This window comes from Solanum tuberosum, unplaced genomic scaffold, assembly GCF_000226075.1.
Source record: "Solanum tuberosum cultivar DM 1-3 516 R44 unplaced genomic scaffold, SolTub_3.0 scf00496, whole genome shotgun sequence".
NCBI classification, from domain to species: domain Eukaryota; kingdom Viridiplantae; phylum Streptophyta; class Magnoliopsida; order Solanales; family Solanaceae; genus Solanum; species Solanum tuberosum.
In genome coordinates this window covers 90,352-102,162 of record NW_006239424.1, presented here as the reverse complement: position 1 = coordinate 102,162, position 11,811 = coordinate 90,352, and the positions used below count along the sequence as shown (strand labels likewise).

The following is an 11,811-nucleotide window of genomic DNA, read 5'->3' as shown; positions in this document are numbered from 1 at the left end:
GGGGGGGGGGGGGGGGGGGGGGGGGGGGGGGGGGGTGAGGGGCTCTGACGTGTGATGGTCTACCTTGCTTAAGACATAAATGTTTCTTTATTCAATATCTTTCTTTGACTGAAACTAAACAAGTTGCATCACTTCAGTTTTCATCTTAGGTCCTTTTTCTCTTTTACTCCAGGGCACAATATCATTTATGCTTGGGCTCTTTCTCATATTCGTTCGCTGGCCAGTTGTGGGTATCATTGTGGAAATATATGGATGCATTATTCTCTTCGGGTGAGCACCTTTTGGATAGTTACCGGACAAGTTTTCTCATATTTCTCTTCTCATTTGTCTTTCCTTGAGTAACAGAAGTTTTTGACACTGATCTTTTCCCTGCAGTTGTTTCTGGCCATCCATCAAGGTTTTTCTTTTCCAGATTCCTGTATTTGGATGGATTCTGCAGTATCCTGCTCTGGTGAGTTAATACTTATGTCTATCTCAAATTAGTGGCTGGCTAAATATGGCTTCATTGGAGATGGAAGGGTATTTAAAGCTTCTGCAGCTCCTTCAAGCCATTTTTTCCTTTTAAAAGGCATCTAATTAAACTGATACATGGGGTTGAAGTTTTTACCCAAAACGAGGGAAGTGGGCTTTGTCCCTTGATTGGTTGTGTTAAATATTGTACAGAGGCATGCCTGATTTTCATTTTGCCTACGGTCATGTTTCTTTGGTTTTTGTGCTTCTCATTGTTGGTTCTTTTGAGGTTGTTAGAATGGAAGTTATTTTGTGGTCCTTAATGGTCGTCTGAAGTTGCAATTTTGTCCTCAATGCTTTGGGTTGTGCAAATCGCGCTCCTATATGATTAATTTGTGCTCAAGGTTCCTGGTTTTATCAGATAAATGGCCATATTTTTTAAACTCACATTTGATAATGGTTAAATGGCATACCATAGGGCGCCACTTTTTGGTTACGGTCAAATTTATGTCATAGTCTACTCTTTGGGAATAGAAACTTATTAAAGCCATTACGTTGGTGTTATGTAGTGCCTTAAACCTTCCAGCAAACCTCACTTTATAAATCCGAGTCATGTATGTATTAGAACTCAAGAGGGGCAAAAATTTTATATATCTATAAGAACAAGAAAGGTAATGGATCTTTGATCTGGGCCATGGCTAAGAAGTGGCCATTATGGTGTAACTTGGGGAAAGAAAAAGGTTTAGATGATTGACAGCAGCATTTATTTTAACAGATATATGTTTCAGTTTTTGTATCAAATGTATCATGCTAGGTTCTAACATCTTCCCCTTTGTTTTCAGCTTCTTGACCGCTTTCGTAGCTGACTGATTGATTTGTCTACTCCAGTTATCCTGTTTGAAAAGGAGGAAGAATATACTGAGCTAGCTAGGATGCATCAAAGTTGTTTGTCATGTAATGCAGATTGTTGTCACCTTGATATCTTCAAATGTATATTATATTATATCTGTAGATTAGTATTATGACAAGCATTAGTTCTTAACTAGCAATTCTTGTTCTCAAGTTTTCTTATACTGTCTCCTGTTTCCTATGCCATTTCTAAGGAAAAACTTTTTGACATATTTGGTTGAGAAGAGGATTGCAGGTTTTTCAGATGTTGATATTTTGTCATTCTTAATGAGTCAGTGAAACAATGGTGTTAGCATATGTCATACTGCCTCAGTATATATAAGAGAGGATTTTACTTGGTACTGTTCAAGAAAAAAAGATTATGATCATAATAAGTCCAAACTTGTATCTCTAACAACTGCCCTATATTCCCTTCAGACATAACCAAATATCAAAACCCATGATATCAGATCATGCAATTTTCTTTTTGTTTTTATTTTTATTATTATTGTTAGTTTGTCTTAGAAAGAATGCTACTTTTTATTCTTGTGTTGCTATCCACATCTTTAGTCCACCGTATCAAGTCGTACAATGAAGCGGAGGGAGTATCTCTTCTTTTCCCAAAAGAATGTCATATTCTATATTTAGAGTTAAACTTTAAAAGTCATATTTTATCCTATATATTTAGCTTATTAGTCAATCACGTTATTGGTTGCCTGCAATCTCATCAAATATTATTACCTGTAACCACAATATTAAAGATATTTATTTGATAGTGAAACTAAAAAATGAGGAGGAGGATTTTGTCCTCAGATCGCTCATAATGATGGGACCTCTTTTATCTATATATATAGTCAAAAGCCTTGAAGGGATGTTGATCTTACAACTCCATTTTCCACGGTATGTATAATAATTGATTATTACTATGGGGGCATTTAATTTGTCACTTTGTGCATCATTAGTCCGACAACTACTTATATCTCACATTATTAATTAACCAGAAAAATTAAAGATTTCAAATGAGTATCTGATGGATGGCGATTAGTCTTCCTCCTCTCTAAAAGATGTCCTTAGCTAAGCTATTTTCTCTTCTTTGTTTGAATAGTTTAGAATGTGATAACAATTTAAAAAATAGTTAATCAACTCGATAGAGTATTATTATTTAATTTGGTCCGAACATTCCTCAACAAAATATCACTTGAAGTTTGGTGTGAATTGGATGATGCATGATAACACACAACTGTGATTATAATAATTAACCAACTAGCTAAGCTACTACTTTTGTTCCTAATGATTATTTCTCTAGCGTCCTACAACTATGCAGTCTTGTCCCTACTATTTGCTATTATGTGCTTCTTGTATATTTACCACTTGTTCGGGTCGGGTCATTATAGAATATATATATATATTAGGACCATTATATAGAGTGACCAGTACCCCTTTGTTCTTTTCTTTCAAATTATTAAAGAAGAAAAAGATTAAAAGTAGGCCTAGATCATTATTGTTCATCTTTTGGATTGATATCTTTTTATTATAACAAACAAATGAGTTAATACAACAAGTAGCACATTATAATCCCACTAATAGTAGAGTATTGCTTATTTCTGGAATTTCGTCATCAATCTTCTATTCAATCATGTATTAATTATTAATTAGTTAATTACTGTAATAAAAAAGGACTAGAAGTTGATTAGAAAAGGCCGAAAAACCATAATTATGTCTACACCTAATTTGGTGAGTTAAAGTAACAATCTAATTTGTATACATGGGGACATGCATATTATAGTGAACAATACAATGATTGACAACTGATATTGACAGAGTCGGAATTTTCACTAAAGAATCAAAATATGAAAGGATCTTAGATTCTTGAGGAACAGTTACACTGATACATTCCATTCTTATAATTCCGGAACCATGCAAGCTAATATCATAGGTTCGATTGATCAATCTATCTTCAATCTCCACATGTTACCTTGTGATAGATCCAACTGTCAATTTTCCAAATTTAAAGTGATAGAAGTAGTACAGTCCAGCAGCCACAAGTGACCAAATTAAAGGAGCAGTTGAGTTAAAGTAATAGTCGAGATGCTTTTGACTATATGTGAATCAATAATACAGTGAGTTGGCAGGCGGCTATTATAAAGGAAACAATGAGACAAAAAGTTAAAGGGGGAATGGAAACATCTAAAAAATGTTTTTATATAACAAAGAAATATCAATTGCTATGTAGTAATTTGTTTCAATCTGTATATAACTCACATGTACACAATATTAGTGCTAGTCAAACCTATCACATCTTGGCATTGATGTTTGCCACCAACTTATTATATAAATATAAATTTGATGCATTTTTTTTTACCCTCCCTAGCTTCCACCTTTTGCTCCCCTTGGTGACTCGAACTCGCAATCTTCGAGTTAAAAGTGAGGGGTGTTTACCATCCAAGCAACTCCCTCTCGTCAACTCTATTGATGCATTATATTCTAATTAATTAAATATTTTATTTTCATATTGATCGATTTAACCATTCAAATTAACTACAGTATATATAGTTTAGAAGAGGACAACATGTAATTAGTTGTTAGTGGATACACGATCTCAAGCACATGCATAGATATTTTGTCATTCTATGATTGAGACATACTTTAATAATTACTAATATATGACAAAAATGAATTCATTTATATGTATTAGGTCGATATAATACAAAGTAGTAAATGTTAATTAAATCTCCATGCCTTGCTGACGTAGTGTATACGTCAAAATTTCAATTTGTAAATGGATCCTTATATTAATTTTTCATGCATAAAAATAAGTATAAAAAATTCCAATTATTGAGGACAAAGAGGCTGCTACTCGTCAATTCATAAATCATAATGTAGGGTTATATACTTTTTCAATGTGGCATGTGATATGTGTTTTGGCCTTTGGGTTTGGGACCAGCAACCAAAAGCAATTAGCAACGAACCCAAACAAAGCTAGCTAGCTATATACAGTGACTAACTTGAGAAAATGTTAATGCCAAACGAGAACGACACCAACTAGGCATTTTCAACCTAAAATTATGATATTTTTAAAAGAAAATAGTATTTGAAAAAAAGTCGAAAATAGATATCAGTAGGATGTTGAGTGATGTATCTAAAATCGAGATGCAATGTATCGGAACGTTGAGAGATGTATTCGAAACTGAGACACAATACACGAGACATTTTAAGATGTATCCGAATTCCACCAAATTTAAGAATTTTTTGTAATTTGGAAAAGATTAAGAATATGATGTAATTAGCTAATAACACTACACTATGAGATTTGTGTTAAAAAAAAAAAATGCCACAAGAATTATATGTCAATAAGTGATTATCATTTCTGTAAAAGGAAAAATTAGATAAGGAAAAAAAGCCTATCCTAAAAGGAAAATTAGAAACCAACTAATGTTATATATGAGTATATATTGTCTACTTCATTCACCGTCTTTCCTTTCTTACATATTTATTTTTTCTGAGGTTTTTGGGAAATGATGAAAGAGAAATATATATTTTTAAAAGAATAGATTAATTATCATCACATGCTATCAAGAGGAAGAATCTATATATACTAATTATCATGAGGATTGTATTGATATTCTCCATTCTTTATCGATCTTTTTCAGGTAAAGAGAAAAATTAGAATGGAAAGAGTATAAAATAAAACCAAAGTGAACAAAAATCATCTCTTTATTGATTTGGTGCACAAAAGCACAAGTAGGCACTAGGAGACAGCCAACAATAATTAAGAGCAAACGAATCAAATTGCAAAGCCTATACATAATAATAATAATAATAAATTACTATAACGAAGCAACATATGAAATTGTACACTAGATGTATAATTACTATTTCCAACTAAGCTGTCGAAGCCACTTTCCACGTACGTGAAGACACACAGAGAACAATGTGTAATAAGGAAACCAGAGAAGTAGAAGTAAAGTGGTCCAAGTCACTAGGAATCAACCTCTCAATTGCAAAGTTGAACTTCTTATTAATTGCATTTGACCATGGAACTCTTAATCTTCTCCTCAAGAACCCATCACTTATTTTGTGACTGAAACTGAAATCTGCAAAACAATATATTTATAATAATTAGCTACAGACCTTTATCTTAGGTAAAATTAACAAGGACATTTTAAAGTATAATTCAACTTACTTGAGTGGTTGTGGAAAATGGCCAAGCTTTTCGAACTGCTTAGTAGTGGACTGGTGGTGGTGGAGAACCGTAGATGTATACTGGAGGGGGAGGTGATTTTACGGGTGGGGGAGGTGAGCTGTAGTAGTATGGAGGAGGAGGAGACTTCACAGGTGGAGGAGGAGAGTGGTAGTAGTAGGGAGGTGGTGGTGATGGAGATGGGGGTGGTGGTGATTTGTAGTAGTATGGTGGAGGAGGAGACGGTGATGGTGGTGGTGGGGACTTGTAGTAGTATGGTGGAGGAGGAGATGGCGATGGTGGTGGAGGAGACTTGTAGTAGTAGGGAGGTGGAGGTGACGGGGATGGTGGTGGTGGTGATTTGTAGTAGTATGGAGGTGGGGGTGATGGCGATGGTGGTGGAGGAGACTTGTAGTAGTATGGTGGTGGGGTGGTGGTGGGGATTTGTAGTAGTATGGTGGAGGAGGAGATGGGGAAGGTGGTGGTGGGGATTTGTAGTAGTATGGTGGAGGAGGAGATGGGGAAGGTGGTGGTGGAGACTTGTAGTAGTATGGTGGAGGAGGAGATGGAGATGGTGGGGGTGGTGATTTGTAGTAGTAGGGAGGTGGAGGTGATGGGGATGGTGGTGGTGGGGATTTGTAGTAGTATGGTGGAGGAGGAGATGGGGAAGGTGGTGGTGGGGATTTGTAGTAGTATGGTGGAGGAGGAGATGGGGAAGGTGGTGGTGGGGATTTGTAGTAGTATGGTGGAGGAGGAGATGGGGAAGGTGGTGGTGGGGATTTGTAGTAGTATGGTGGAGGAGGAGATGGGGAAGGTGGTGGTGGGGATTTGTAGTAGTATGGTGGAGGAGGAGATGGGGAAGGTGGTGGTGGGGATTTGTAGTAGTATGGTGGAGGAGGAGATGGCGATGGTGGTGGAGGAGACTTGTAGTAGTAAGGAGGTGGAGGTGATGGAGATGGTGGTGGAGGAGATTTGTAGTAGTATGGAGGTGGCGGTGATGGAGATGGTGGTGGAGGAGATTTGTAATAGTATGGTGGTGGAGGAGATGGGTCTGGTGGTGGTGGAGACTTGTAGTAGTATGGTGGAGGAGGAGATGGTGATGGTGGAGGAGGAGACTTGTAATAGTAGGGAGGTGGGGGTGATGGAGATGGTGGTGGAGGAGACTTGTAATAGTATGGTGGAGGAGGAGATGGCGATGGTGGTGGTGGAGACTTGTAATAGTAGGGAGGTGGAGGTGATGGTGATGGTGGTGGAGGAGATTTGTAGTAGTATGGAGGTGGTGGTGATGGAGATGGTGGTGGAGGAGACTTGTAATAGTATGGTGGTGGTGGTGGGGACTTGTAGACGTACTTAGGTGATGGTGGTGGTGGGGACTTGTAGACGTACTTAGGTGAGGGAGGTGGTGGAGACTTGTACACGTATTTAGGTGATGGAGGAGGTGGTGATTTGTACACGTACTTCGGTGATGGAGGTGGTGGTGACTTGTACACGTATTTAGGTGATGGAGGAGGTGGTGATTTGTACACGTACTTCGGTGATGGAGGTGGTGGTGACTTGTACACGTATTTAGGTGATGGAGGAGGTGGTGACTTGTACACGTACTTTGGTGATGGAGGCGGTGGTGACTTGTATACGTATTTAGGTGATGGAGGAGGTGGTGACTTGTACACGTACTTTGGTGATGGAGGTGGTGGTGATTTGTACACGTATTTAGGTGACGGAGGAGGTGGTGACTTGTACACGTACTTTGGTGATGGAGGTGGTGGTGACTTGTACACGTACTTTGGTGATGGAGGTGGTGGTGACTTGTACACGTACTTTGGTGATGGAGGTGGTGGTGACTTGTACACGTACTTGGGGGATGGAGGAGGTGGGGACTTGTACACGTATTTTGGTGATGGTGGTGGAGGAGATTTGTAGTAGTAAGGAGTTGGGGTTGGCTTAGGCTTCATGCATTCTTCATATGGAGTTTTTGGAGCATAAGCAAATGGTTTAGCAGAGAGCACAACTTCATAATGATTCTTTGACTTCACTTTGAGGTTAGCACCCTTGATGCCCCAATGAAGATCTGTGGGGATGTTACATTTTGAATCCTTTGGTGCTTTGTGGAGTTTAGCCTTGCATGCATCTGCTCCATATTTGGCATAATCAAATCCTTCAACAGTGATGCTATACTTTCCATTAATCTTAGTGGTACCATAGCTCTTGATTTTCTTGTCACCAACCTTGCATGTTACCTCAACAACAGCACCTATACCATGTGAAAATTAGTTACTACTTAATAATTGAGTCATATAGACATATGTTAAGCTTATTTTGCCCACTAGCTACAATAACCAACTTTGTGTTCCATCACATGATTAAAAGTTCATTATCCACTGACTCATGTTTTTTTCCTCTTTATCTAATAAGTAATTCAAAAGTCAAGAATCTATCCATCTGTCTTCAATTACTCCTGTTAGTGAGCCAATGAAGACTCTGTTTGGCACCACTCTGTTTTTTAACCTTTTTTTTATTTCCACGAAATTTTATTTTTATTATTATTATTGTACCACAAATAATTGCACAATCATGTAAAAGAAAATCATAGTATATGATACCACAAATAATTGCACAATATATCTCAGGTTTGCTTTTTGTATGGCAAGCATAATTAAGTGACAATGTTTTCTTACTTATACTTTTGATGTTTTCTCATGATATATTCGGTTGCAAAAAACTCCTCCAATGGTTTTAAAGCATTGTTTAACAAATATATTTAGTGCATTCATCAACTTTCTTTTCTTTCTCATCTTTATGCAGGGGAATATAATTAATATAACAAAGAGTTTTCGTATTTTGAGCTAATTCTTTAAAGTAAGGAGAACCACATACTTAGGATAAATATACTAAGTAGTATAATTTAAGAACTCAACCTTATAATTAACTCTCTATACAAGATTTTGCTTAAATATCACTTTCATTTTGAGGAACAAGTATTAATAGTCCTTCACTTTCACAATAAATATAGAAGAATGTTGATTGACACATGTTAAATAAAATTTAAGTCTCTAAATGCATTTCATGAATGAATAAGGTGGTGCCTTCAAATTCAAGCATGTATCATGTATGGTATGTTATTAAGCAGGGGAGATCCCAAGATCAGCAAGACACATTAATTTCGAGCAAAGAGAATAATTAATATATACACAAATAAAGATCTTACTGAATATAGTTATTTATGAACAAAAGATAATGTAATTAGAGAAAATGTGTGTTAGAGGTGAGTAGTAATACCTTTGAGGTGCTTCTTGTCATGGGATTTCTTTGGGTATTTCCAGTCATAGCATCTGTAGCAATAGACTTTTCCGACAACCTTAACGATCAAGGGATGATGAGGAGGATAGTAAGAAGTAGGTGGTGGAGGGGAAGTGTAGTAGTATGGTGAAGGAGGTGACTTAACTGGTGGTGGAGGGGAAGAGTAGTAGTATGGGGGTGGTGGTGACTTAACTGGTGGTGGTGGAGAACTGTAGTAGTATGGTGGAGGAGGTGACTTCTTGGGTGGTGGTGGCGAGGAGTAGTAGTATGGTGGTGGTGGTGACTTCTTGGGTGGTGGTGGTGAGGAGTAATAGTATGGTGGAGGAGGAGACTTAACTGGTGGTGGTGGAGAGCTGTAGTAGTATGGAGGTGGAGGTGACTTCTTGGGTGGTGGAGGAGAAGAGTAGTAGTATGGTGGAGGAGGTGATTTCTTTGGTGGTGGTGGGGAAGAATAGTAGTATGGTGGTGGAGGTGATGGTGAAGGTGGTGGAGGAGACTTGTAGTAATAAGGTGGAGGTGGTGATGGTGAAGGTGGAGGTGGAGACTTATAGTAGTAAGGTGGTGGTGGTGAGGGATCAGGTGGTGGAGGGGACTTGTAGTAGTAAGGTGGTGGTGGTGAAGGTGATGGAGGTGGTGGGGACTTGTAGTAATATGGTGGAGGAGGCGATGGTGAGGGTGGAGGAGGTGATTTATAGTAGTAAGGTGGTGGAGGAGATGGTGATGGAGGTGGTGGAGACTTGTAGTAGTATGGTGGTGGTGGAGACGGTGAAGGAGGTGGTGGGGACTTGTAGTAGTATGGTGGTGGTGGAGATGGTGAAGGAGGTGGTGGGGACTTGTACACGTATGGTGGTGGTGGAGAAGGTGATGGAGGTGGCGGGGACTTGTACAAGTATGGTGGTGGAGGAGAGGGTGATGGAGGTGGTGGGGACTTGTACACGTATGGTGGTGGTGGAGGAGGTGGTGGAGGTGGCGGGGACTTGTACAAGTATGGTGGTGGAGGAGAGGGTGATGGAGGTGGTGGGGACTTGTACACGTATGGTGGTGGTGGAGGAGGTGGTGGAGGTGGCGGGGACTTGTACAAGTATGGTGGTGGAGGAGAGGGTGATGGAGGTGGTGGGGACTTGTACACGTATGGTGGTGGTGGAGGAGGTGGTGGAGGTGGCGGGGACTTGTACAAGTATGGTGGTGGAGGAGAGGGTGATGGAGGTGGTGGGGACTTGTACACGTATGGTGGTGGTGGAGGAGGTGGTGGAGGTGGCGGGGACTTGTACAAGTATGGTGGTGGAGGAGAGGGTGATGGAGGTGGTGGGGACTTGTACACGTATGGTGGTGGTGGAGGAGGTGGTGGAGGTGGCGGGGACTTGTACAAGTATGGTGGTGGAGGAGAGGGTGATGGAGGTGGTGGGGACTTGTACACGTATGGTGGTGGTGGAGGAGGTGGTGGAGGTGGCGGGGACTTGTACAAGTATGGTGGTGGAGGAGAGGGTGATGGAGGTGGTGGGGACTTGTACACGTATGGTGGTGGTGGAGGAGGTGGTGGAGGTGGCGGGGACTTGTACAAGTATGGTGGTGGAGGAGAGGGTGATGGAGGTGGTGGGGACTTGTACACGTATGGTGGTGGTGGAGGAGGTGGTGGAGGTGGCGGGGACTTGTACAAGTATGGTGGTGGAGGAGAGGGTGATGGAGGTGGTGGGGACTTGTACACGTATGGTGGTGGTGGAGGAGGTGGTGGAGGTGGCGGGGACTTGTACAAGTATGGTGGTGGAGGAGAGGGTGATGGAGGTGGTGGGGACTTGTACACGTATGGTGGTGGTGGAGGAGGTGGTGGAGGTGGCGGGGACTTGTACAAGTATGGTGGTGGAGGAGAGGGTGATGGAGGTGGTGGGGACTTGTACACGTATGGTGGTGGTGGAGGAGGTGGTGGAGGTGGCGGGGACTTGTACAAGTATGGTGGTGGAGGAGAGGGTGATGGAGGTGGTGGGGACTTGTACACGTATGGTGGTGGTGGAGGAGGTGGTGGAGGTGGCGGGGACTTGTACAAGTATGGTGGTGGAGGAGAGGGTGATGGAGGTGGTGGGGACTTGTACACGTATGGTGGTGGTGGAGGAGGTGGTGGAGGTGGCGGGGACTTGTACAAGTATGGTGGTGGAGGAGAGGGTGATGGAGGTGGTGGGGACTTGTACACGTATGGTGGTGGTGGAGGAGGTGGTGGAGGTGGCGGGGACTTGTACAAGTATGGTGGTGGAGGAGAGGGTGATGGAGGTGGTGGGGACTTGTACACGTATGGTGGTGGTGGAGGAGGTGGTGGAGGTGGCGGGGACTTGTACAAGTATGGTGGTGGAGGAGAGGGTGATGGAGGTGGTGGGGACTTGTACACGTATGGTGGTGGTGGAGAGGGAGAAGGAGGTGGTGGGGACTTGTACTCATAAGGTGGAGGTGGAGATGCATATATGTAAGGGTCAGCAGAAACAATATCAACAACAGCCAAAATGGCCAACAATGCCACTAAGATATGTGGCAAATAATGACGACCCCGGCCGGGGCCGCCAGCGAGAAGCCTCATTGCTAGCAGGGAAATTGCACCACCAGTTCCTCAAATGTGGCTATAGATGAATTAATGTTCAAGACTCTTTGGAAGAGCCAGAAAGGAGGAGGAGGAAGAGAAGTAGTGGTTTTGTTAGACAAGTGATGGCTAAATGAGAAGCAATGGGCAAAATATTTATAGTAACACTATCAGTCGTTAATGTGGAGCTGTCAATTGCCACCAATTCAATTTGTCTGATTGTGAGAATAAAGACTTTTCAAAAATGAACTCTATACAGCTGGACTTACTCAATTTTTATTTTAAAAAAAATAAAATTCCATCACTATGAATTTTCCATTGTCTAACAAGTGGCTACCTGCTACATAGATTTATTTACAAAAAGAATACAACACAATTAATTATTATGTAATAATGGGGGGGAAAAAATCTTGTTTCAACTTTATTTTTCAAT

The 11,811-nt window shown here is 40.9% G+C and overlaps 2 protein-coding genes across 3 annotated transcripts in view; one reads left to right on the top strand and one right to left on the bottom strand.

Annotated features, from left to right (window-relative positions):
• LOC102597829 (vesicle transport protein GOT1B) overlaps positions 1-1,610 on the top strand; it is a 5,291-nt gene extending 3,681 nt beyond the window's left edge. The window contains exons 5-7 of the mRNA XM_006364608.2: positions 173-270; positions 376-451; positions 1,293-1,610. Of these exons, the coding sequence (XP_006364670.1) occupies positions 173-270; positions 376-451; positions 1,293-1,316 (198 nt within the window). The 3' untranslated portion in view covers positions 1,317-1,610. The remainder of the gene's footprint in view (positions 1-172; positions 271-375; positions 452-1,292) is intronic.
• A 3,424-nt stretch (positions 1,611-5,034) lies between these two features.
• On the bottom strand, positions 5,035-11,520 carry LOC102596521 (extensin-2-like). 2 transcript variants are annotated; one of them, XM_015304029.1, is made up of 5 exons: positions 11,185-11,520; positions 8,795-11,088; positions 5,963-7,769; positions 5,522-5,927; positions 5,035-5,432 (listed from the first exon to the last, which is right to left on the bottom strand). In XM_015304029.1, exons 1-4 carry the CDS (start codon positions 11,376-11,378, stop codon positions 5,561-5,563), a joined length of 4,662 nt encoding a protein of 1,553 aa, XP_015159515.1. In that variant the 5' UTR covers positions 11,379-11,520; the 3' UTR covers positions 5,035-5,432; positions 5,522-5,560. The 2 variants fall into 2 exon arrangements, with proteins under 2 accessions (XP_015159515.1, XP_015159517.1); XM_015304031.1 differs by having other exon boundaries at positions 5,522-5,949; positions 6,561-7,769.
• Positions 11,521-11,811: the final 291 nt, after the last annotated feature.

What these genes read in the sequence shown, in the direction of transcription:
- LOC102596521 (XM_015304029.1), bottom strand. Translation starts at nt 11,378, where the DNA reads ATGAGGCTTCTCGCTGGCGGCCCCGGCCGGGGTCGTCATTATTTGCCA. An exon ending in TGACAAGAAGCACCTCAAAG is followed by an intron (nt 7,770 to 8,794) that starts GTATTACTACTC and finishes CACATGGTATAG; the next exon opens with GTGCTGTTGTTGAGGTAACA. An exon ending in CCTCCACCATACTACTACAA is followed by an intron (nt 5,928 to 5,962) that starts ATCCCCACCACC and finishes ATACTACTACAA; the next exon opens with GTCTCCTCCACCACCATCGC.